This window comes from Halichoerus grypus, chromosome 6 (genome assembly GCF_964656455.1).
Source record: "Halichoerus grypus chromosome 6, mHalGry1.hap1.1, whole genome shotgun sequence".
NCBI classification, from domain to species: domain Eukaryota; kingdom Metazoa; phylum Chordata; class Mammalia; order Carnivora; family Phocidae; genus Halichoerus; species Halichoerus grypus.
In genome coordinates, this window is record NC_135717.1 from 109,056,960 (window position 1) to 109,083,178 (window position 26,219).

Below are 26,219 nucleotides of genomic sequence, written 5' to 3' on the forward strand. Positions count from 1 at the left end.
TGTTTCCAGAACATAGCATCTTAAAGCACATTTAAGCCAAACGAATGTAGTTTTACCAGGTATATGAAGCTATTCTTCCACTCCAGTCACACAGGTCTTAAGGATGGCTAGCAGGGCCATCGTGCATGCCTGGCTTTGATAGATATACACCTGAGAATTGTCTGTGGGGAAAATGTACAGAGGTAGCATTTCACTTTTATGTTTTTCATCAAACAGCTTCCTAGTGACAGAGGGAAAGGTATGAAAGTTGTTAGGGAAAACATTCTCTATTACCAGGAGGTTGTTTCTTCAGAAGTCAGAGGCTTGTGTGCTTTGTGAAAGGAATACTAAATTAAACCTGTACTAGAGACTTTCTTTCAGATAATCAGGCTTTACAAAGCCACCTTTGCCTCATACAAACAAAATGCTCTACAGGTAGATGCTTAGAAGTTATTTTATCATAGAATTAAAGGAACTTTGATTCTAAAATGTATGCTTCTGTGTACTAATGTGAAATATGCAGTGTCTGAAACATTCTCAACCAAAGAAAGAATGACAAGTCCACACTTGGGACTGGTGTTGGATGGTTTGTGGGATCCAGGAAATCTCACTTGAGTCTCCCTCAGAGACTGGAATCCTACCACCTCAAGTTTAGTCCTTTGAATTAAGGCTTTGTATTTTCAGTCTTCATTAATATGAACCAAACCCTAAGTGGGCAACATTTAAAATAATTATTAATCCAAGAAACATACTCTTAACTATAGAGAATGAACAGATGGTTACCCAAAGGGAGGCTGGGGGGAGGGATGGGTGTAATAGGCAATGGGGATTAAGAGGACACTTACCAGCATGAGCAGTGAGTACTGTATAGAAGTATTGAATCACTGTATTATACACCCAAAACTAATAGAATACTGTATGTTAACTATACTGGAAGTAAAATTATAAACGTAATAAAAAATAATTATTAGTGATGATCTCTTTAAGAAATATTTATCACTTTTCTTTACATACTAAGAGCTACTTGTGAGAAAGTAGAAGGTAACATTAATTGCCCACTTTGCTAGGGGATAGGTAGATAAGATGGCAAACCTGAAATTCCGCTGGCTGCCTACACAGGCAGATCTCTAGCAACTCCAGACAGTTAGAAGGAAATAGGAGGGTGTTGAGTGTCTTAAACGTGGGGTATTAAAAAACAAAGATGTTATAGGTAACTTCGAGACCTATTCTGCAGCTTTGCTTAGGTCCGATAGGATGACAATATTGAAAAATTATGTTGACCTCAGGATCTTAGTCTTCTTTCCGTTGTGATTCTCAAGTTGATGCTTTGATTTGTGGTACTGAAGTCTTATGCCCTCTGTATCCTCATAGGTTGGTTCCATTTTATTGCAGAATATTTTCAGTGTGCATCTCCTAAACAAGCACCAAAACCATGCTGCAGCCTTGAGAATGTCGAGAAAACACTTAACAAAACAAGGCTCCCTCTGGAAATGTCTTCCCACAGCACAGGGACTTTCTCCCCCGCTATCAGAAGGACACTGAAAGTCAGTGAACAGCTTTGACTACAGCTCCTCATTTGCTTTAATTTAAAGGTCCCAATCTCAGTTCCTTATGGAGTGTTTAGGTTTCCTTGTAGGCCTCTTAGGAATCATAAGCTTCTCTACTCCTTAACCGTATACTGCATTGCTGTAATTGAAGCTCTTTTGTTGCTGTAATTTCTTCCTAATGTTACAGCTTCAGTCAAGTATTTTTTTCCCCTCTGGAGGCATTAATGATTGCCAGTTTTGAAAATACCCTTGCTGGGTATGTACTTTTTACTTCCGGTGCCAAATCACACCACTGTTTCCTATTCTTCCTCAAGGTGAGAGGACTTTCCACCTTTTCTTCTTTACCGTTTAGCATACACCATGCCCTTTTTATCCACTGTAGTGGAATTTAGAGTATCTTTGCCAACCAGTTACAAAGTCGTTCTTCATAGTTTCATGGAGTTCACCAATTTACAGTACGTATCTCAGGACAGAGGGTCTAAATTTTGTTTAGTTTGCTATCAGCTATGAAATTATTGGTCGCTAGAGCTTATGATAGTCTACCCTTGCTAAGGATTTACCTATGGTTTACAGCATGTCGTTAAAATAAATGGTTATTTTCCGATGACAAGGCCTGCCCTGAGATACAAAATTGAAAGGGAGGATCCTTCAAATGCAGCAGAGTGTACTGGGGAATATCCTCTTGTTTGAAGTTAAGCGAGTTTTTCTTTATTTAATCCTGGGAACTATTTCTAATAATACACCATTAAATGGATGCTGATTATAATCAAACTTCATAATCTTTTCATTCACATACACACATGCATACACACACATACACACACACACACACACACAAAACCTATCTCCCATTAAAGGAGGAAGACTGCTTAATTATTGTTTTTACAGAAAGTTACAAACATCAGGAAAGATCTGAAATAGAAGCAGCCACCCGTTAGCCTGGATTTACTGAGTGCCCACACTATGCCTATCCCTGTTCTAGGACCTGGAGAAAGCTCTAAGCAAGGCAGACAAATTTGCAACTCCCACAGAGCCCGAGTTCCAGAAACTTAATCCAGACTTCTCTTCCCACTTAAATTTACTTTGTTTTATCTTATCTGATATTTACCAAAGGACCTTATATTCTTCATCCAATAGGAACAAGTTCTCCATGATGAGAACACCAATTTGTCTTTTAGTGCTTGGAATTATGCAATTTATCCTAAAGTCATCTGTTTCTTGAGAGTAGTACAAGTCTATTTCATTATATAAAAATGAAATACACTGAAATTTATTATTATTTTACTGAACATAAATCAGGAAATAGATTCAATATACATTACTTAAGGACTGACATTTCAAGCCCCTTAGCCATGTGTTTCAGTAAATGTGTTTCCATGTTCATTTACTGCCTCATTTTGAATCATTGCCTGTTGATGTCTCTCCCTTCAGCCTGGATGAACCATTTCATTCCAAGGGTGAGAGATTCTACAAAATAATAGAAAGCCTTGGCCTGAGCTATACAAAACACTTGCTGATTATCATATTGTATAGAACTCAAAAGAAGGATTGATACAGGGCCCAGTGTAGTCCTTTTTAATTTGAACTTTGTTTTGTTTTATTAAAATACAAATAAAATCACAGTAACTCCCAGTATTTTTATGAACATTTTTCTACTTACTTCGACAGTCTCAAATATCTTACTGATTGATGCATAGTTTACACTTTATTGTATAATTTTTAAGCTTTAAGTTTATGATTTGATACAAAAGAATTGCACTTTTCCACCTGTACAATGAAAATTTGAAACATTGGCTTGAGTATACAGAAATACACATTGAAGGTACATTCGGATGATTTTGGTAATGTAAGTTAATTTCAAATGTTGGGCAGTAATTATGAAAACCTCCCAGGGCGACCCAGAGAATATCAGTGAGTTCTCCATTCTGCTGTGTGATTTCTTTCTGAGATAAATGTCATTCTGTGTGTGTTTTTCTCTCAGGAGGTCGAGCTGTGTCGTGTTAGTAGTCAAGAGAAGCTGGGCCTGACAGTCTGTTACAGAACGGATGATGAAGAAGACACAGGCATTTATGTCAGCGAGGTAAGAAATGCTGAGGAGGAGAGGTAGGGGGAGGGAGACTGCGAAGAATGGAGTCAAATGACTCACAACGAGAAAATCCTTGGGAGGCCTGAATGTGAAGAATTGGCCATGTTCCAGTACTTGTCACTTTCAATTAAGAAAGTAAATTATGTTGCCCAAGTAATGTAATTATTATCAGCTTGTTTAATGGGGATGCTTTCACCAGAGAATCCCAGTAAGGAAAACTGCAAAAATGGGAACGTTGCCTAAATTTGAATAAATTCCCCTAAGTATGCAGAAAGTCAAACAAAGTTTCTGATGGGCAAACATTAGTCCTTCCATTCCTTTTATTAGTGCTGTTAACAAGAGCATCGACTAATTGTTTTACATCTAATATCACAAATATTACACATTTTACTCTGCTGGCAGGATTGATACATTTGAATATCCAAGGAATGTATCTATGAGTTTGTTTCATTCAACCCCTATAATCACTCTCAGAAAGTTAGGTACCTAAATGTGAAACACTCTTCTTAGTGTTAATTACTTTGAAAAAAATGTGAAGCAAAATTTATTATTATAGGTGATTTTTTAAAGACTGGCCAAAGGATCATTTTGTGAGAAGTAGTAAGGTATAATTTATTTTAATTATATGTACATATGACTGAAAATTATATATATGTGTATATATATCCACAAACACATACGTACATAGATGTGTGTGTATTGCCTAACTCCTCCTATATATGTATCTACACACACACACATATATGTATGTGTGAAACCATGTATATGTATATGTATATGTGTGAAAAAAAGTTAGACAAACTAGATACTAATTAATGTCTCATGCTGGTCTTCTTGGCCGTGATCTTAACAACATTACCTGACTCACTGAGCTTCAGCTTCCTTGACTAGAAACTTGGTACAACAATGTTTATCTCATTGCTTTTATAGAGGTGTTTAGAATATGGAAAAAATAATGTAATTAATGCACTTAGAAAATTACCCAGCTCTATATGGTGATTAACATAACATAAAAAAAAAACTACATTAAAAAAAAAAAAGAAAAGAAAATTACCCAGCTCTATAAATGTAAACGTTATTCTTTATCACTTTACCGAAGAATTTACTGATTGGATCTTGCAATGGAAAAGTCTCCAGAGAATGTTTGACTTATAAACCTCTTTTGAATGGACAGCTATGGTAATCCCTCCAATTATGGTGAGGAAATAGTCGCAGAATTGCCTTTTGTAATAGGCACAGAGGTACAAATGTCAAAGTTTGGCCTTAGTTTGATTACGGTTCTGTAGGCAAACTTTTAGATTGTGAACGGCTTCTCAGTAGGATACAGTTGATTAATCATACCTCCCTTCCTTCTAGTAAGTCTCTCTTTACCATTTAAATATGCCAGCTTTGGAGCTTAACTTTCCAGGGACAATAAAGAAGCCACAGGAACTGAACATATGTACTTGGAAGGAATATTTTCCTTATACTTCTTACATGTAATTAAAGTGTCTTTTGTTCTTGATTGATCACTTAAAATTCACTTATTAGGTGGCACCACCTAATAAGAAAGTAATACCTAACATCTGGATAGGATGGATCAACCTCATGCTACACTTGAAATACTTTGCTTAAATTAAAGCTTTGATGGAGTAAGCTCAAATAAATGGCTTTGAGCCATCATTCAAAATATGATAGACAGATTTACCCCCAGTGAACTGTAAGTCATCACTCAAGTTTGGCCCATTAAAATGTTGGTAAACTCCTAATAAAGGCTTAAATATCTATTTATTCTAAAATAATTTGTAGTTAATACACTTCACCCTATAATGTAGAGCCTAGTAATAATCTACATGGATAGGATTTTTTTTTCATTTTTCAAGCAACATCGATTATAAATCTCTTTCTAAATTAATGTGCTCATGAGACAAAAATTTCTTTAATAAGTATGGACTTACAGTATAGCTCTCAGCTTTTCTAAAACAGCTAAACCAGGATTTAAAGATCACCCTAGTAGAAAGCAAATTTCCTGGGTTCAGAGAATCCTAGAATTAACATCTGCTGAAAATCATGTCAGCTGAGGACCATGTCTGACAGTTTGGATACAGAAATGAGTGAATGGAAGTTAAAAAAAAAAAAAAAAAGGAAGAAGAAGAAAAAAGAAAGAGAGAGATAGAGAGAAAGAAAGAAAAAGAAAGAAAGAAAAGAGAAAGAAAGGGAAGGAGAGAGAAAAATAGTTAAGTTCTGCTCTAGTTCTCTTTAATTTTATTATTATTAATTCTAAAATAGTCCACTTATATTTTTTGAATCAGTGATTTTTGACAGAAAACCTTGGCATGCATTCTATAAATCAGTAGAGAATTTTGAACCAGGTTACTAAAAATATTTTTTAAACCCTATTTTTAAGTTCCTGGGGGAATACTGCATATCCAGTTAAAGATGTATGTTTTCTCCATTGCAGGTAGATCCAAACAGCATTGCTGCCAAAGATGGCCGAATTCGAGAAGGGGATCGGATTTTGCAAGTATGTGGCATGGTCATTTCCTTTAGTTTCCTACCATTTGTTCAATAGTTTCAATTTTATTTAGTTTTTTATAAAGTGTCAGAGGAAAGAATTTGTCTTTCCTAGATGATAACATCCACAAAACAAAAAGCTATCGTTTAAAAAATTTTTTAAGCAAGGATGGTATTATTCATTAAGAATTATTGGCTAATGATTAGTGATTAAGGCATAATCTCTGGACTTGGATAACTTGGCTTCACCTTTCAGCTCCACCACCTACTCGGCCACCTTACTTTGCCTCTCATCCTAAGTCTGTTTCCTCATCTTAAAAAAGGGCAATACTAAGACATTGTTGCAGAGCTTAAATGTGATTATACGTGTGATATGCTTAGCACCGTGCATGGTAAGTAACAAACATTAACTTCTAGTGGTATTGGCGGCGGCAGCAGCATGTTACTGCTGCCTGTTCCAGAATAAATTAGGTAAACGTGGATTCCTATGTTCCATGACAACCTGAAAGTCTAGAAGTCTGAAGAAATTTGATTTATTTACAGTTGAGTGGCTGGAGACAGGTGGGGGGAAAATGCTTTCTTGTCCGCGTGGAAATGTGAAAATGTAGAGACTGACTACATTTCAGTTTAATGGGCAAGATGATAAGCAGAACATCAGGGGGATGTGGAGCTGGAAAGAATTCCAGGCCAAGTTAGGACTAACCTTGAATGCCAAAGTTTCTCTCCTATACCTGCCTCGACCCTTTCTATCTCCTCTGAGTCTTTTCCCATAGAGAGTGCTGCAGAAAGACACACAGCTCCCCAGCTTGTGTGTCCAGATTAAGCCAAAATAAGAGCCGAGGCCCTTCAGGGTTGAGTTTACTGCAGATCGCACAACTGCAAAGCCGGGAAGATGACTCAGAAGACAAATCGAGGAAGTTATCAACTGTTCAAACATTCTGCATAACTTTTAGACTTTGTGACAGACCCACAGTTCCCACTTCTCCTTCCTAGATGCGAATGCATCATTAAAAAATAAGGATACCATCTTTGTGTATCATCCAGATAATGAAAGCTTCAAACATATTTTACTATTATTATTATTATTATTATCACTATTTTGATTTGGAAACAATTATAAATGTATTGTTCACCTTGTTAACCTCTACAATTGAATATACTCAATGGAAAAGAATGTAACCTTATGATGCTCAAGGTCATGTTGTGCCCAGCAATCATTACACGATGCTATAATACAATAAAATACTAAATGGTTAAAAGGTCTGGAAGATTTTGTGCCCCAATTTGAAATCACCCTCGTTGGCCACATTTTCTGATGTGTTGCATGTATTTTTTGTCATTTTTCTCTTGTTGTTTCCAGCTGTCACTTCTTTCTCTCACCATCTACTCTCCACATTTGACACCTTCTACTGCAACCTCACTGGCTCCCTCCCTAATTTCCAGCTAACCACTTTCCCATAAGCTAAATCTACAAATACAGTCATTAAAATTACATCTATTAGTTCTATGAGTAGAGGTAGATAGAAATAAAATATATGTATTTTCATATATACATACTATCTGTTTTGCTACTTCCTTATTCTTGGCTTTATTAGAGGCAGATAAAGTTTTCAGATAAAATATTTGCTGGATAATAAGGCATTCCTTAATGGAGTTGGTTCATTGAAGAAACAACAGCGGGATTGACAAAATGCTGTTGTCTGCCTGATTACTTTATATTCAGTGACAAATATGTCACACTTAATGAACAAATACATGTCACATTAAAAAGCCTAGAATTCAAGTCTGTTTGCACACATAGGAAACAAAGAGTCTTAAGGGTGATGGTGAAATTATATTAAATAAAACTGTGACAAAATTGTACCCATAGACAGATAGCTCCCATATGGCTGATGAGATTATGGGATACCCTGTAATGAGCAATTAATGACTCCTGTCTCAGGGAGATGAGAAGTGGAGAAAGAGAGGATTTACTTCTTATCCTTGGAGTTTCCTGGCTGGCTTTTATTTAAATGAATCTCTTTAGAGCCATTGTGGCTTTAATTTCCTGTTCATGATGACCTAAGGAGAGTACTTCTATGGTCCTGTCCTAATCGTGTAGCTAAAATTTTCTAAAGGTAGTACATCGTGGGTCTGTTAGATGACCTCACCCAGGGACACCACCCACACATGGGTACTCACACTAGATTGGCCCAAGGTAGAGATTGTACAGAAGAAAAACCACGACCCAATTTCATGAGAACACGTTCTAACTCTCGTGTGTTTTTTTCTCTGCAAGTGCTTGACAGTTCTATATACTGTGCCATTGCCACAAGCTTGTGGTACCAGACGTGGCCTCAAGAATTCATATGGGGAAGTCCTCTCACAAAATTGCAATGCTGAGTGGAGGCAGGCTTTTCTGAGCTCCACCAAGGACAAATTAAAGACCACATATATCCATGATCAGAGGGCTGTATTCTCACTTCCTCCTTGGGATCGTAAGCGTACAGTATTCCGTGTCAGCAGCCTAATCTCATGTTGGCCAAAAAAGTCAGTCATGTTCCTAAGGATTACTGCCTCCCTGACAAAACCCTGCAAAAACTCAAGCAGTGGGACAATAAGACTCCTACTGAGCTTTCTTTCTTTTTCTCTGCCCTACGCATAAACTTGTCCCCAGCACTTGTTCCTACATTTTTCTTTTCTTCCCTTTGGATAACTGTTCTCCTCCCATTTCTGTTCTTTCCACCTCTGTATCTCTGTATATTATTTACCTTCCTTCCACACTAAAATATAAGCGCACTTAAAATACATCATGCCTCTTTTGCCTTAGGTTCCTGGGTTTTCAAATAAATTCCATAGGTGGTCAGATGCCAAGAATTTTAGTTGCCCACCCGCCTCTGGTACATCAATATAGGAAATCTAAAAATTGGCACATTCATGCAAAAAAAGCTATGTTAAACCATTTCTAGGCTTTTAGGGTTCAGCACGCATATGTGCACACACACACGTACATACACACTCATATGCACATACAAGAGGTTGGGCCTAAAGTGAGATTTTGGCTGATTTATCTTTGTAATGCCACAAATCTCTTCTAAGTCAAGGCAATATCTGCTTTGAAATCAATATTTACATACGGCCATGCACAGAGAATGAGACAAGACATGTTCTCTAGTGCAGTTTTCCCTCATTTATGACAAAAGTTACATGTTGCCTTTCTCCTGGTTCTCTTTCCCTCTCTTTTCTTAAAACTAAAGTCTTCCACTAAACTGTGGAGATGCACTCACTCATTTATCTCCTCCGTGTGATTCTGGGTCCTTCACCTTTATGTCTGCCTGGTGTTTTCAGGCACAGCAAACCGCTTTCCCACAAGCAATCTTGTAGCTACGAGACATCCTTCAGGAACAAGAGCAAATGAAGGTTGAAAGCTCTATCTGATTCCATTCCTCAAACCTTTTCATTCTTTGCTGAAACCCAGGGCTGCATTTCTTGCCCCAATATCATTCTGGGTATCAGACTAATGTCTTGAGTTCAATAGGATCTACCAGCCAGTTGGCTAAAGTGGCCTTTATTTTGAAAAAAAAAACAATAAATTACATCTTAACACCAGACCTCTGTGGTGAATTCATTTCCCTCCACATACGATTCTGAATGGAAATGTGTTTCTACAACATGGGATCTGTCCTTCCAGGACAAGGACATAATGCTGGGACTGGAGACCGTAGCTCTGGTCATGTGGAGTTCACAGAGGAGAGAGACGAATACCAAATCTAATGGGACTACAAATCAAACACACCATGTTGTTTCTTGATGCTTCTCTAAGAGTTAAAAATACAAAGGAGAGAGAAGTCTTTTAAAGTAGAACCGTGTTTGCTACTATGGATTTAATTGTTGTGCATGAATTTTACTATATTTGCTTTATTTAGAAGAAAAAAGTCTTTACTGAGGATTAAAATATAAATATAAATAATGATAGTAGTAGTAGTAGTAATAATAATACTAACAACAACAAAAATATCAACAGTACCATGTGCCAACCCAGAGCACTTCCTGGATACCAGGCACTTGTTTAAACCCTAGACATATATTAACTCATTTAACCATTACACGAACACTCTGAGAAAAGCACTATTACCTGCACTTTAATATAGGAAACATAATAGTAACATTAAATAAACATGAATGAAGAGTATTTAGGTTAATGGTAAGTGAAATTTAGATGAAGAATTTGGATGTATATACTTGAGTAAAAAAAGGAGGGAGCATTAGATTTCACACAGAAAAGGTGAATCACGTCTGAGAGCATCCAACTTACTCTTTCTAGGATCCAGCATGCCTGATAGTGGAGGGAGGATGGACGATTAGGTCCATAGTGGATAGACAAATAGATGCACTGCAGATATACTATTAAGAATTACTGTGAAATGGACGTAAGCCCCCAAAGCTCACAGAAAGTAAACATTTTCAAGTCATTATTTTCAAACTACACTTCACTGGGGATGGGGGGGTGGGTGTAGTGGAATCCACCACTGCCAATTTGTCTTTATTTGAGAAGAAGCCTTGGATTCAGCAAAGAAATAGCTTTTCAGATGTATATTTATGAAAAACCACAAAATAACCTTTCCAGTCATTAGTTCCTGTTTTGGAATCATAGCTTCTGTTTTCTAATTTGATGAATTTTATTGTGAGTTGCCAAAAGAGGAAATGCGCTTGAAACTTGTAAAAGCTGAATTTCCTGTCTACATATATAACTGAAAAACAAAGGTGATATTCATTTGATCAGAGTAAGAAAATACAACATATGGTTGTATGATTTCCCCCCCTTTGATTATTATGTATTGTCTGCTTTCTTTGTGTTCCATATGTGTGATAAGAGTCTAGGAATAAGGATCATTTATTGTGGTCCAGAGTTGAGATTCCCGGGCTTGTTTCAGTAATTATATCTGCCCTCATGTATCAGCCAGAATCCCAAAGATCCACAGGAAGAAAATCTCAACAGTCCACTTCATGCTTTTCAGCAGAAATCCTTAGTGAAAGATGTTAATTATGGAAAAATTGGTCAGTACAGCCACATTTTCTATTTAATTTATTGAAATAATTAATACTTATTTTATTTTTTAATTTTTTTTAAAGATTTTATTTATTTATTTGACAGAGAGACAGCGAGAGAGGGAACACAAGCAGCGGGAGTGGGAGAGGGAGAAGCAGGCTTCCCGCGGAGCAGGGAGCCCGATGCAGGACTTGATCCCAGGACCCTGGGATCATGACCTGAGCCGAAGGCAGACGCTTAACAACTGAGCCACCCAGGCGCCCCAAAATAATTAATACTCATTTTAGATATAATTACTTGATGTCTTTAATTGAAATTTCTTTCTGCATATTTTGATTCTGTACTATGATCAAAAACCTCATTGTCTCCATGGATTTGAACAATCAATAAAATAAAATAAATATAAAATATCCAAAGAAAGAAGTTCAGTTAACTCAGAACTAAATACCTTTGAACATGAAAATGTAGCTTAAAATACTTATTTGCTCTGTCCATAGAATTTAGAAAAAAGAAAAAAGATATATTTTGAATTCCACCAGTCTTTTTAATCAAAAGTTTACTCAAGGTGGTTCCTTGCAAAAAGCCATTTCTCCTCTGTTAATTTTTTTTAAATTAAGTACACTTAAGAGATGAGCTGTAAGATACTTCATTAGTTTTGTTGTTTGAGGAAATGGACAAATCTTAGAAAGAACTGGAGTATTGATAAGGATGTTACTGATGAACTGTCCTTCTTTTGATTAGTGAATTTCACGCACTGAAAGATATCCCAAGAGTGATCAGGGCAACTGAGTCAGACCCACACAAATATGAGATGATTAAATGAAAATGCAATCAGCAGTGGCCTGGGAGCACTGCCTGGTGAGAGATAATACTGTAGCTCTCTAATTGGCTCATAGCAGGCATGCAGGATGACAGATTTCAGTTGTGGGATTGCCAGTCCTGCTTCCCCCAGCACTATTATCTCAGAGTGACACTTTCATTACTCTGAGCGGAGAAAGATGAACGTCACCTGTCAGGGGCTGGTTAATTGTGTTGCTAGATGTATGTTGCCAGGGTGCAGGTTGGACATTTATGAACATAACTGCTTCCTCTGATGTCCGCCATCCTTCAGGGATCGATATGGCTCTTACAGTAAGCGCGTAATTGAGTGAAGGCACTTACCACTGAGGGGCTGAAGATGAGCCCATTGTGTGAGCTTCATTGTCCATACATTCACCATAAATGAGCTGATATTTGCCATTTATTGTGTGCAGCATTGTGGAAATGGAAACTAATGTGCCACTTTCATTTGTTTTCTAGATAAATGGGGAAGATGTCCAGAATCGAGAAGAAGCAGTGGCGTTGCTGTCTAGTGATGAGTGCAAGAGAATCGTGCTGCTTGTCGCAAGGCCCGAGATTCAGGTCAGAGCAGAGATCAGAAATCTTGAGACTGAACTTGACATCCATTATTTGCTATTCTATATCAAATCAGTACCATGGCTATTGGTAAAGCCAAGTATGCAAAACATAATTAAGAGCCATCTTTCCTAACTTACCAACCTTATCAACCTTATCTTTTTGAAAAAAAGAAGGAAAAAAGCACACAGGATGGAACCATTATTCTCTCCTTCCACTTGCCAATTATTCGAATGAATGCATAAATGAAAAATGGTTGACTTTACATGATTCTTAGTTCTGTCTGGATCCTTGCTTTAGGTTTCTATCTGAAAATACTTAATTGGCATATTAAGGTATCTTGAAAGAATCTCTAACGAGAGAAACATTAGCATATCCAGCTATCAACTTAAATCTTTTTAGAAGAACGTTATCAAATAAAGTGGCCTATGTAGCATGGAGCAAGTTCCATGTGTAGTAAAGGAATTTTTTCTAAGTGTAGTGTGACAAAAACATCTATCCGGCCAAAAGCAAGCGAATAGCTTCTGGAGGAATTGTTTTTTATATCTTTAACAGAGGGGAGATGTCATGAAAGTAAAGGAAAGGTAATGGTGGAAGAAAAGTGCTACTGGTCCTTCTTTTTATATTCTTTTCATACCCCACCACAATGCAGAAAGGACAGCACGTTGTCACATTCTATCCATCTGTCAGTAGTTTGAGTGAAGTTGCTTATGTCACCATTTGTCTCCCAGGTTATTGATCTGATATTTTTCAAACTCAGTAACTGCATACTATCTATAAATTAAATTGAGTAAGTGTATTTCAGTGTCAGACCAAATCCTGACTTGAATATAGTGGTTATAAAAGATCACCCTTTCCGCATATATTCCCTTTATGCCCTTGACCACTCTAAATGGATCCCATAAAGCCTGCTATAGCCCAAGGCAGAGTAAAGTTACACACCTGAGGTCTCAGGAGTGGGGAAGGGAGACTACACGCCTGGCTGGACTGCCTGTTGAGGAGTGAATTTAAAAATACAGAATATGTATGAAAGTTCACTAATTAGCTGGAAATTTTGCAAACCAGTTAGTCTCACTGATCCCATTTTCTTGAAAAAGAACACAAGAAAGGGGCTAAACACATGTTAGTGAAATTCATGGTAAACGGAAGAGAACTCAGGGGTCGTCTCTGTTATAGAAAAGATATTTCGATGTTGTAATGTGGTTTCCCTGCCCTTTCCATGTAACCTGCTAGAGAACCTCATTAATTTAGAGTTAAAGCATTTCCTTAAACTATGCCACAGAACAGCTATAATGAACTGTGGAAAGAATCGAAATTAATGACATAAAACTAGATCCTGTTAATCATTGAGAGAATACATATGGTTGGTAGAACTGGTGGCATTTTCAAATACCTGACTACACTCCGGACCTAATAGAATCAATGTTGGAGGACGAATTTCCAAACAAGACTTCCTTTCCACAGTTGAGAAAAGATGGCCGTCTGACTGCAGGATACTCTCCGTCCTGTCAAAATCAGGATCTGCTTCAGCTCCTTGATCCTAAAGAAGCCTTAAGACACTGGAAGACAGCTAATTGCCTTTGGAAAAGCAGATTTCTAGAAAAAGAAAGAAAGAAAATGAATCTTAACACCATATTTTAAAAATCTAATTTAAGCAGTACATGCTATAAAATGGCAAGAAAAAAAAAAAGGTCCAAGAAAACCTTGCCTTTATCACCTGTATTTTTTTAATCAATTTCAGTGTATCTTGTTACTGCATTTTTTGCAAATGAATTTTATTCAGTGAATATGTGGACGTTTCTTGTGTGCTTTTCCTAGCCTTTTTCTTTTTTTAATATTTCAAATACTCCCTGCATTCTTGGGAATGATCTACAGATTTGCTGGGGGCAGTCTTGTACATCAGTGCAATATTTTTAAATAACTCATTTCTTTCATTCCCTGTCACCTTTCTTTCATTTTCTGCCCATTTTCTTCCTCAGACCATTAAAGATACTGCTATTCTCTCTGCTTTCCCTTGGGACATTGGGGCAGAGAGGGCTCTCATAAGAACTTGTAAACACTCCTACTGAGACAATGCAGGTTGTTCCTTTCTCTGAAATGCCACATAAGTTCCACTGCTGTGCAAACACGTCCCAGTTTCATAGAGTCCTCCTTTCCTACAGCTCAGCTCCCGGGAACGGTCGGCCTGTGGCGGAGTCTGAAACTCAGACTACCGTGAATGCATGTTTAAGTGGAAAGGGAAATACAACAGGGGAAGGAAGTGAGCAAGAAGCTCTCCTTACTGACTTGCAGTGTACACCTCCAGCCAAAAGACTTGTCAAAGTAGATGTACGCTGACTAGAGATGGCAACTCAGGGATCTGTGGGATTAGCTAATAAGAAAAGTTATAGGGAATCATTAATTTCTACTGTTTGTTCCCCTTATCCTTCCCACCCCTTCATTTAAATTTCAGAAGACTCTGTTCCATCATTCACTACATCTGTGCAAGCAAATATTTTGTTTTGACCTGATTAAAGAAAAATTCCTTGGTGTGCTTATAAAAAGTAAACATGTCTATCTCTATGTAATTTCTTTTGGAGTCTGGAGTTTGCAGCCTCATGACACTTAAAAGGGATTAAAGAATATAAAACTGGGACCCCTGGGTGGCTCAGTCAGTTGAGTGTCTGCCTTCAGCTCAGGTCATAATCCCGGGGTCCTGGGATAGAGCCCCGCATCGGGCTCCCTGCTCAGGGGGGAGCCTGCTTCTCCCTCTCCCTCTGCAGCTCCCCCTGCTTATTCTTGCTCTCTCTCTCTCTCTCTGTTAAATAAATAACATTTTTTTTAAAAAATGTAAAACTTAGACAATTATAGATTGAATTTGAATTTTTAGCCAGCTTAATTTTCATAGTTCATGTGCATATCAAAGTCAGTGACGTAGAACTTGCTCAAGTTATTCAGGCTACATTAAGATAAATGAGGATGAATAAATGTGTCTACACTTTTGGCCTCAGTCAAATTTGAGTAATTTATGTTCTAGGTAGCCTTTAATAAATATCAAGAAAATAACAACTACCTTCATATTAAGTAATATGATGCATATATGCCCATGCCTTTTCTGGTGCAACTTAATGTCCTCTCAGAGTTTATTTTGTTTTCAAGTTTTACAGTTTCAGTTACTTTTAAGAGCTTATTTTGCCATTGTTGAGTGGTGAAAACACCTCAAACTATGGCTGACCCTTGAGCAATGCAGGCAGGGATTAGAAGAGCCAAAGTCCCCACCCAGTCAAAAATTGGTGTGTAACTTCCGACTCCCCAAAAATTTAACTACTAATAGCCTACTGTTGATTGGAAACCTTACTAATACCATAAACACTCTGTTTTTTTGTTTTTTTTTAATTTTTTATTGTTATGTTAATCCCCATACATTACATCATTAGTTTTAGATATAGTGTTCCATGATTCATTGTTTGTGCATAACACCCAGTGCTCCATGCAGAACGTGCCCTCCTCAATACCCATCACCAGGCTAACCCATCCTCCCAACCCCCTCCCCTCTAGAACCCTCAGTTTGTTTTTCAGAGTCCATCGTCTCTCATGGTTCGTCTACCCCTCCGATTTCCCCCCCTTCATTCTTCCCCTCCTGCTACATTCTTCTTCTTCTTTTTTTCTTTCTTAACATATATTGCATTATTTGTTTCAGAGGTACAGATCTGAGATTCAACAGTCTTGCCCAATTCACAGCGCTTACCAGAACACCTACCCTCCCCAGTGTCCATCACCCAGTCACCCCATCCCTCCCACCCCACCCCCCACTCCAGCAACCCTCAGTTTGTTTCCTGAGATTAAGAATTCCTCATATCAGTGAGGTCATATGATACATGTCTTTCTCTCATAAACACTCTGTTAACACATATTTTATATGTCGCATGTATTCTATACTATTCTTACAATATAGTAAGCTAGAGAAAAGAAAATGTTATTGAGAAAAGCATAAGGAAGAGAAAATAGATTTAGAGTACCGTACTGTATTTATTTTTTTAAAAATCCGCATGTAAATGGACCCACGCAGTTCAAACACCTGTTGTTCAAGGGTCAACTGTATTGTCAATTTTGGCTCATTAGAAAGCTACTGTTTCTTTTAACACAGAGTAAAACAGAGCATGGACAATAATTCAGGTAATTTAATCAGCATAGACAGCTAATTTATGTAATCCAGCTCCAGAAATCCACTTTGAGGCAAATTATCTGTATTGACTGTCAACACTCATCATATTAGCAAGGTTTCCCACTTCACTTTGTATTGAAAAGCCAAAAAGATTTATTCAGTTTAATTTGTGTAAGACTCCCACCAGAATACTTGCATCCTGAGCCCACAAACAAAACCCTGCGTGCTCCACACTGCTCCACTCCCCTTAGATGCAATGTTTCAGATATAGATATAGATAGATTGATATCTATGTATTTATCTATCTATATATATATATGTTTTTTTGTAATTCAGCCTACCTGAAAAATGAATCAGAATAGACATGGCATAGCATCACCTTTTTTTCTTTTTTTTTTTGAGAAGAATAACTTAGAATTTTTCTTTTCTTCCCCCCAGATAAAATAAATGTCTGTATTTGTGGCAAGCAGCCATCTTGTTAACTTGGAAGCCATCTGCCTAAAGATAAAAAAGCAGGATGAGGGTAGCATCAGTGTGTTCTGGGGGTGGGGAACACTTTGTATGTAGTCTCATTGGGGGTTTTTATTAAGGAAAAAAGCCCAATTGTCTCATGGTCCTATTAGTACCATTGCAGTGCTTTAACATGGGCACTGTTGGAGGTAGTGAACATGACAGCTGTGGATTATGCAATATGCTTTTCATATATTTTGAAAGATGGTAATGTTCTGTGCTTTGAGATCTACTTGGTTATGAGAGAAAATCTGTAGCTCTGTTTCAGGAAAGGATAAAAGGCATACGACTCCTTTCTTTTTTTTTTTTAATCACCTTTTCTTCCTTCTGAGAGGTGAACTTATCAGAGGCTGGTATTCTGAAGAGAATCATTATGATAAAAGGAACTGGTCAGGCATCGCCATTTAAGTTTCCCCTCTTTTAGCATGAGTTCCCACTAACCTAATATAATGTACTAATGTATTCTTTTGCAGCTGGATGAAGGCTGGTTGGAAGATGAAAGGAATGAATTCTTAGAGGAGTTAAACTTGGAGATGCTGGAAGAACATCATAATGAAGCGATGCAGTGCACGGCCAATGAGGTGGAGCAGGTAGGACCAACGATTTGAACTACATCATTTGAAATGTTGCTAGTTTTTTTTTTCTTAATACGTAACCATAAATGGAGTAAAAAACAAAAAGAGTTTGATCAAACACCTCTGTAATGGTAATTTTTTTAGAGCAGATGGGCATCTCAAGTGAAGCAGAGGGAATAAATACAATTTTTTTCTATTAAGATCTTTCTAGCTTGGAAAGACTTGGGACCATTGTTGCCAGAGTACAGTAGGATTCAGTGTTGACCCAGGTACCGTTCGACCTAATTCAAAAACTTAACAGCAGAAATGTGCATTGCTTTTCAATATGCCAGCTGGAGACAAACTATATTTCATGAGATAATCTCTCTCCAAAAATTAATTTTATAATTTAAAATATTAATGTGTCTATTTGAATATTTAGGCACGTATAAGATGATGATGACATGATGTAAGCCATCAATCTTATTTATGTTTTTGGTATCGTGGTCCTACCTATATACTCCTCAACAGGAGTCACTCTATTTGAGATCATTGATATCATCTCGCCTTAGGGTCACATAATCATTCAGCCAAAAATGCTGAGCTCCTCATATGTCCCAAGTACCACACTCGATCCTGAGCATACAAATTAAAATGAAAAAAGTTTCTGCTCTTAATTAATTCACTGCTAGTGAAAGATTATACAGGGGCCTGTGGCAAACTGAGTCTTGGGATTCTTTTGTGGTTGTTGTTGTTCCTACGGGATAAGGACAAGATCAATATATCTGAGATTTTTTTACGTTGAATTCATGTCAGTCATCTGCCTGATATAATTTTATGAACACTTCTGCTGTCAGTTTATTGATTTGTTTAATTATCACCCTGGTCTCAACATGAATCCTAACACATTCTAAAAGATAGCTTTTTTGGTGTTTTGAGTTTTTTTTAAGATAGTTTTAAAAAATCCTGGACAGCTAGGCTTAGGGACCTGAAGCACAAACCTTCTATCACTTTACCAAGTTGCATGATGGAATATGTTGCCATGCAAGCATTCCATAACAGAGACGTGTGCGTGTGTGTATGGGCACATGCCCGTATATTAAATAAATCGTTATACTGCAGACTACGGTGTCAAAGCCATGTGCGCTATCCTCGGTCCTGAGCACGGATGCTCACTGGCCACTGCACAAACAGTAGTTCATGCTCAAGAGCGATGCTGCTACTGTGGGATTGCTTTTCAGTATAGGTGGGGCAGATTGAAATTTTTATGTACGACTTCAACGCAGGCCACAAATAAAGATATTTTTTGGTGGCAGCTGCTGGTTACAAGCAAGAATGTCCTTGCTCCAGGCTTTTTCTCTCTTAGATACAAAATGTGACCTGATACAGAATTGACAGGAGGATGTTGGAATAAAGAAAGAAGGGAGAAATCCTGTCCAGGTGAAGTGATATGGTGTCAAATGCTGCCTACTCATCAGCCGTAATACAAATGCTTGGTCTTTTGAGGTAACACTAGATGTCCCTGAGGTTAGATTCTCATTGTGTGGAAATTTTTCTTCAGCATGAGACTGAAAAATGATAAGAAGTACAGAAACCTTTAAAAGTCCTTTGCCCTTATAAACAATAATACTACATTAGAAATGTCTTGGTAGAAGCATTGCCTGTCACCATAATAATTCCTTAGGGAAATAATAAATGATAGAGTGGCATTACATCAGAAACTAGGAATTCTAGGTTTGGGAATGGAAAACCCTTTTTTATTTTCACACTTGCTCGTAAACTGGTGACTAAAGAAAGGGAAATTCGATAAAAAAACAAAATGTATATCCGTACTTCAAAACTAAAGTCCATATACACAATAAAGTTTCACTTTACATACCCTGTCCTTGGTGTTAGGGCTGCTGGTGGCACGTCGTGGAGCATCTCCCACAGCACAGTTCGTCTGTGTCCTTGGCACTCCACATAAAAATAAGATAAAAAAAAAACTAGCCTTCTTGTATTTTTAAGCTCATTAAAGATATGAAAAATATAAATGTAAATAATGTAGTGTATCAACTCAGATGTCCAATATCAATAATATCCTCTGGGGGGTTTATGGTACATGTGAAGGTCACCACACTGGATTCCATTGTCAGCTTATGGCAAGGAACATACAGATATACCAAGCACTCCACTGTTAGTTACAATTACTTATTTAGAACATTATTTTTTTATCAATATGATGTTTAAAATCTCAGCATATTTTCAACAAATGAGGAAAACTATTTGAGGGAAAGACTGGGAATCCTTAAATAACGTTATACATGCTCATGTTCTCTCCTCTGCAGTTTATGTTACGTTTTGTTCAGCCTCTGTGGAAGAAAATAAAGCCATTTTCTCGAGAGACTCTTTCACACCTGTTTTAGAATATCTTTTCTCATGCATTCTGTCCTTCTTTAACACTAACAGGCTTAATTATATTTAATTGTATAATTACACCTGCTAGAGGAAAATATATACATAAAATGGTGAGTAAGTTTACACATAAAGGAAATACAATGTAGAAATTGCCATGTAGACTAGTATACGATAAGTGATGGAGGAAAAAATAATTTTACCCTCTTCATAGAGAAAGAACGACATATGCATCCTCTTAGGAAAGCAACAGTTAATTGTTCTGCATGAAAACCATAAACTACCAAGGAATAAAGATTACATATGAGTGTGTATTCACAAATATGTCCAAAATATTTTTTTTTATATTATGCCCATGTCTGGCAATCAGTGCTGCTCCGATTTTCATGAGAACTGTCACTTTACTCTGAATAGAATAAAATTCACCTCTGAAGGAAATAACCAGTCGAGAATAGAAAAATACTTTTAAGTAACCCAAAGCAGTCCTAAGATGATTTTGTTGATTTTGAGTAATGTGATTTGGAGACGCATTGAGGTCAGGACGCACGTATGCAGGATTATGGCATCCTGAACATTGAAGAAATCCTGATTCTAGGGGATGGCACTGGCCTTTTCTACTTTTCTCTGGGTCACGAATAAGCTGAATCCATCTGGGATTAAAGTTCCTCATCGATAGAAGGGCCGAGGCTCCAGTACTAACCTATTCTTGAAATACTGTGCTGTCTGGCTTACCATTACCAGTGTGTTACTAGATCAGCAAAGTTTCTTCTGAACTTAAAGTTCAGGAAAAAAATCCTCATAATAAGGTGATGCGGCTTCAGCACTCCAGGCCTCCATACTGCAGAAGACCATTTAGACCACCTGTCTCACTCATCCTTTTGTGTGTTACAACCTCAGAGACTCATAAAGTCACCTCATTTACACACCTTCATGCCAGTTTCCCAAGTAACAGAGAACCTTAAGGTAAAAATAATTCATTTAAATGAGGCCTGTTTTATTTATCCCCAAGTCAGATCTCCAAGCAGTTTTGGTTTTCTTTATTTCAATTCATAAAAGGCTACCTTGAGCAAATTGCCTTTATTTCTAAAATGGTTAAGGATGCTAAAATTAGAACAGCTTTCTAGGAACCACACCTTTGCCAAGAAGCATCGTTTTTTTCAAGCAAGTTTTGCAACAACCAGTGTTTTTCCAAAATAATCGATTTCCTTTGATCTCTTAACTTTATTTTCTCAGCCAAAAAAACAAGAAGAAGAAGAAGGCACAACAGACACGGCAACATCGTCCTCCAACCACCATGAGAAGGACAGTGGGGTGGGGCGCACGGATGAAAGCTTGAGGAATGATGAGAGCTCAGAGCAGGAGAATGCAGCTGAGGATCCCAACAGCACATCTTTGAAGAGCACGAGAGAGCTGGGGCAGAGCCAAGACACTCTAGGAAGCGTTGAACTTCAGTGCAATGAGAGCTTCATGTCTGGCGAATACATCGACTCCGACTGCATTGGCAACCCAGACGAGGAGTGTGAAAGATTCCGACAGCTCTTGGAGCTCAAATGCAAGATTCGAAACCCTGGAGAGTATGACCTGTATTACTCGAGCAGCACAATAGAATGCCATCAGGGGGAACAAGAGGGTGTGGAGCACGAGCTACAGTTGCTTAATGAAGAACTAAGAAACATTGAACTGGAGTGCCAAAATATCATGCAGGCTCACAGGCTCCAGAAGGTGACAGACCAGTATGGAGACATTTGGGCTTTGCACGATGGAGGATTCCGGAATTATAACACCAGCATGGATATGCCACGGGGAAAACTAGATGACATCATCGAACACCCAGAGAAGTCGGACAAGGACAGTTCTAGTGCTTACAACACAGCAGAAAGCTGCAGAAGCACCCCACTCACTGTGGACCGTTCCCCTGACAGCTCCCTTCCAAGAGTGATCAACCTCACCAATAAGAAAAACCTGAGAAGCACAATGGCCGCCAATCAGTCTTCTTCCGGACAGAGCAGTAAAGAGTCGACCTCCACCAAAGCCAAAACCATGGAACAGGACTGCAGCGTGGAGGGCAAGGAGAAGATTTCAGAAAGCAACAAGCTTTCTGATCAGGAGAAAACCAGCAGTGAACACATCCCTTACCTCTCTCCTTACCATAGCTCCTCATATAGATATGCAAACATCCCAGTGCATGCCCGCCATTATCAAAGCTACATGCAGTTAATTCAACAGAAATCTGCAGTTGAGTATGCTCAGAGCCAGCTGAGTTTAGTGAGCATGTGCAAGGAGTCTCAGAAGTGTTCAGAGCCCAAGATGGAATGGAAGGTGAAAATCAGGAGCGACGGGACACGGTACATAACAAAGAGACCAGTGCGAGACCGGATTCTGAGGGAACGTGCCTTAAAGATCAAGGAGGAGCGCAGTGGCATGACGACAGATGATGACACCATGAGCGAGATGAAAATGGGCCGCTACTGGAGCAAAGAGGAGAGAAAGCAGCACCTGGTTCGGGCCAAAGAGCAGCGTAGGCGCCGAGAGTTTATGATGCGGAGCCGCTTGGAGTGTCTTAAGGAGAGCCCCCAGAGTGGCAGCGAGGGCAAGAAGGAGATCAACATCATTGAACTGAGTCACAAAAAGATGATGAAGAAAAGAAACAAGAAAATTTTGGACAACTGGATGACAATCCAAGAACTGATGACCCACGGGGCCAAATCTCCTGATGGCACACGAGTTCATAATGCCTTCTTGTCAGTCACCACTGTATGACCGAATGAATGGGATGCAACTGATTTTAGGAGGGTGCTACCAGTTTGGGTAGAGTATGATTGCCTCGTTCAATGTGGCGTTTTTATATATATTTTGTGACTCTTTATAGTTTAAATTTTTTGTAAGCAAAAATACCTGGTAATTTTTCATTTGTTTTTCATATACTGGTATCTTCTTTTTGGCCGAGATCTTTCTTTAACTTGTGATATATTCATATTACTCATTTATATATATTTAAAAAACAAGCAAAAGGAAAGAAAACAAGAAACTTGAACAAAAATACTGAGGAGCCAATTAATTTCCTATTTTAATGTATCTATTGTAAGTTAAGATCTGGATTTATTTCTCTAGTTTACTTATTTTCTACTTTAAAAACAATTCAATGCCAAAACATTTCTATGCTTGCTTCTTGGCATAATACGTATTAAGTCAACCCCGTTAATAAATCACGTGCCACATCTTGTCCTATACATAAAAACCACCTCTTTTTAATATCCCGTTGTACATTTAACACCTAAATGGCCGTTGTCTATGTCTCAGTAAAGTGTAGGTGGACAATCTTCCTGTGGTATGTAGTGACATTGGTCATGTAGCTAGATAATTGTGGTAATTGTGACAATAAAAAATAAATTATTGATTATCCTTAAGAGTTATCAAGGAGTGTTTTATTTTCATTGTCCACTATGGTTACCAGATTTCGATTAGTTATATATGTATACTATTTAGAAGACTCCTAATTGTGGATTATAAAATGTGTACATTTTCTATCACTTTTTTTCCAATAAAATTGTCTTGAAATACTTCCCATAGATCATTGTGTCACATATTCTTACCAGGATTCAATTAGATAATATATGTAGAGCATCCAACAGATGTTACCTAAACATCCGATAAATGTAAGTTGACCTCCCCTTTCCTGCCACCCATGAAAGGTAAAGCCAGGAAAAATTTAGGGAAGGACATGGAGAGGAGGGTCAGTGAAGTGTCTGAAAATGTTTATAATGGCCCTAAGTGTATTAGTTGGCTTGGGCTGCCATAACAAAATATCCTAGACTGGGTAGCCTAAATAGGAATTTCTTTCTAACGGCTCTGGAGGCTGGGAAGTCCAAGATCAAGATGCTGGCAGATTCAGCAACTTGGTGAGGGCTCTGTTCCTGTCTTGCAGATGGCCACCCTCTCCTTCTGTCTTCAGATGGCAGAGACACAGAAAGGAAGCTGTCTGCTGTCTCTTCTTATAAGGGCACTGAACCCCTCATAAGAGCTCCACCCTCATGACTCCATCTAAACCTAATTATTTCTCAAAGACCCCATGTCCAAATTCCATCACATTAGAGGTTAGAACTTGTTCAAAATATGAATTTTAGGGTGATACAATTCACTCTATAACACTACATGCATTTATTTAGTTGATCATTTGGGAATAAATTTGGGGGAATCATCTTTATAATAATTTCCAGCCTAGTCAACTATAAATGCTTTCTATGTCAGTTTATGAAAAAGTGAGATTGCTAGATTATCAGATAGGTTCTTTAAATCTAGCTTTTCATCATAAAAACCATATATATGTCAATTGTGGTGCCTCCAGAGTAAAGGCCAAATCGACCATGTACATGCAAACATGAGTTTGATCACATTTTCATTCAACCCAAGAGATTGTTGGAGACATGATGGAGACATAACATCTGAATATTTCTGAAGCTACTTTCCTGTTTAAAAACCAACAGTGGCTTCTTATTAGCTCTTGAATCAGACTCTGATGCCTTGGCCTTATATTCCAGGCCCTTCATTCACTTGCCCACTTTGCCCACTGCTCCTCCTTTTCAGGTCTTCTCTGAGTTTATTCCTGGCTTCCCATTTCCACTCTGGTTATCTTATACTATTCTCCTGCTTGGGGTTCCTGTGCCAAACTCTACACTTCCCTTAGAGTGTAATCACATAGATGTTTTCTCTTTGGAGCCTCTTTTGATGACACCAGATTTTCTCAGCATTTTGGCATACACTGTGATGCACCTGCGGTATTGTTTTGCCTTCGTTTTTTTAATCCTGTTATTTGAATCACATACATAGAATGTATTGTCTCCCTATGTGGATTTTAAGTTCATGGAGTTTGGCCCTTGTGTCCCCCCTCTGTCTTTGTAAACCTCTGTAGAATGCCATTTGAATAATAATGAATGCTAGTTGAATTAAATTATTATATCATTTATCTCTCTCCTCCACATCTGGTCCTTTTGTTACTGTTTTCCTTACTCTTCTACCTTTCCAAGTTCTTATCTCCTGAAGGGCTCTAGCATACATGGAAAAAAATGAATCTTAATTACATACAATGAAAAGCTGGACTCAGAAATTTTAAGATAAGTGATAGTAATAGCAATCTAAGGCAACTGAAAATTTCATCAATTCCAACTTTAGCCATTGTTAATACAATCACTCAGACTACTCTGAATGCACCTGGAGTTTTTAAAATAAGAATGTCTATCTTAAAAGCTCAGTTCTTTCCTGACTTAATGCCTGTGGTTATTGTTTATCCTCTTGACATAACAGGGTTTAAATATTCACTGTATTCAAATTACTCCTATAGATAAATGTGATTTGGAACCAATGTGTAGATTTTTCCAGAAGAAACAAGGACACATCTCACAGAATGTAGTGTTTCCAAAGTTACCAGTTTACTTTTATTTTTATTAAGGCCAAGTGTTCTTGCCAATTTTTAAAAAAGTGTGATGTTGGTATTTTTCATGTCTGTGTTTATACATTCTACAAGTTGAGAAATGTCTTTTTCAAAAATCAGTGAAAATCTGGAAGTGTTATGTTTTTATCTTTCTACGTAACCTATCTTTGTGCTAAACATGTTTTTTTAGTAAATGAATAATAAATCTGTTGCTCAGCAAAGAAAAATAATTGGTTATATGTGGGATATTTTACTTCAGAAGAAATATGTGAATGTAAAGAAGAAAAATATTTTACTTGGACATACCTTTGAAATTCCATATTTTATTGCTTTTTATACTCAAGATGTGACAGAAATTGATGTTAGGATCCACATGTGAATGACCAAGGGGGTGGAAAGGAATGCATATTCGATGGGTATTTCTTTGCTGCATGCCACGAAGAAGGCTATTGTTGCCATCTTCTTTTGTGCAGATTATCCTTCTCTGAAGACATAACGTGGGCTAAGGGAGGACTCCTCTAACGTAGCCTTTCTGCAGCTACCTACTGATTTAATCCATGTCTTATTGGTGTGTCTAGATCTTCTACCTGAACACATTCCTTTTATCTCTCCAATGAGCTTCTGTTCTCTGCTTCAAATTCTTTGCTTTGTGATGGGTGC

General features: G+C 37.8%; 1 protein-coding gene across 3 annotated transcripts in view; it reads left to right on the plus strand.

Annotated features, from left to right (window-relative positions):
• Positions 1-23,700, plus strand: part of PDZRN4 (PDZ domain containing ring finger 4) — a 344,614-nt gene extending 320,914 nt beyond the window's left edge. For all 3 annotated transcript variants that reach the window (XM_036115399.2, XM_036115395.2, XM_036115398.2), the window contains 5 exons: positions 3,508-3,606; positions 6,053-6,115; positions 12,434-12,535; positions 17,657-17,773; positions 21,365-23,700. In XM_036115399.2, the coding sequence (XP_035971292.2) occupies positions 3,508-3,606; positions 6,053-6,115; positions 12,434-12,535; positions 17,657-17,773; positions 21,365-22,891 (1,908 nt within the window). In that variant the 3' untranslated portion in view covers positions 22,892-23,700. The remainder of the gene's footprint in view (positions 1-3,507; positions 3,607-6,052; positions 6,116-12,433; positions 12,536-17,656; positions 17,774-21,364) is intronic.
• Positions 23,701-26,219: the final 2,519 nt, after the last annotated feature.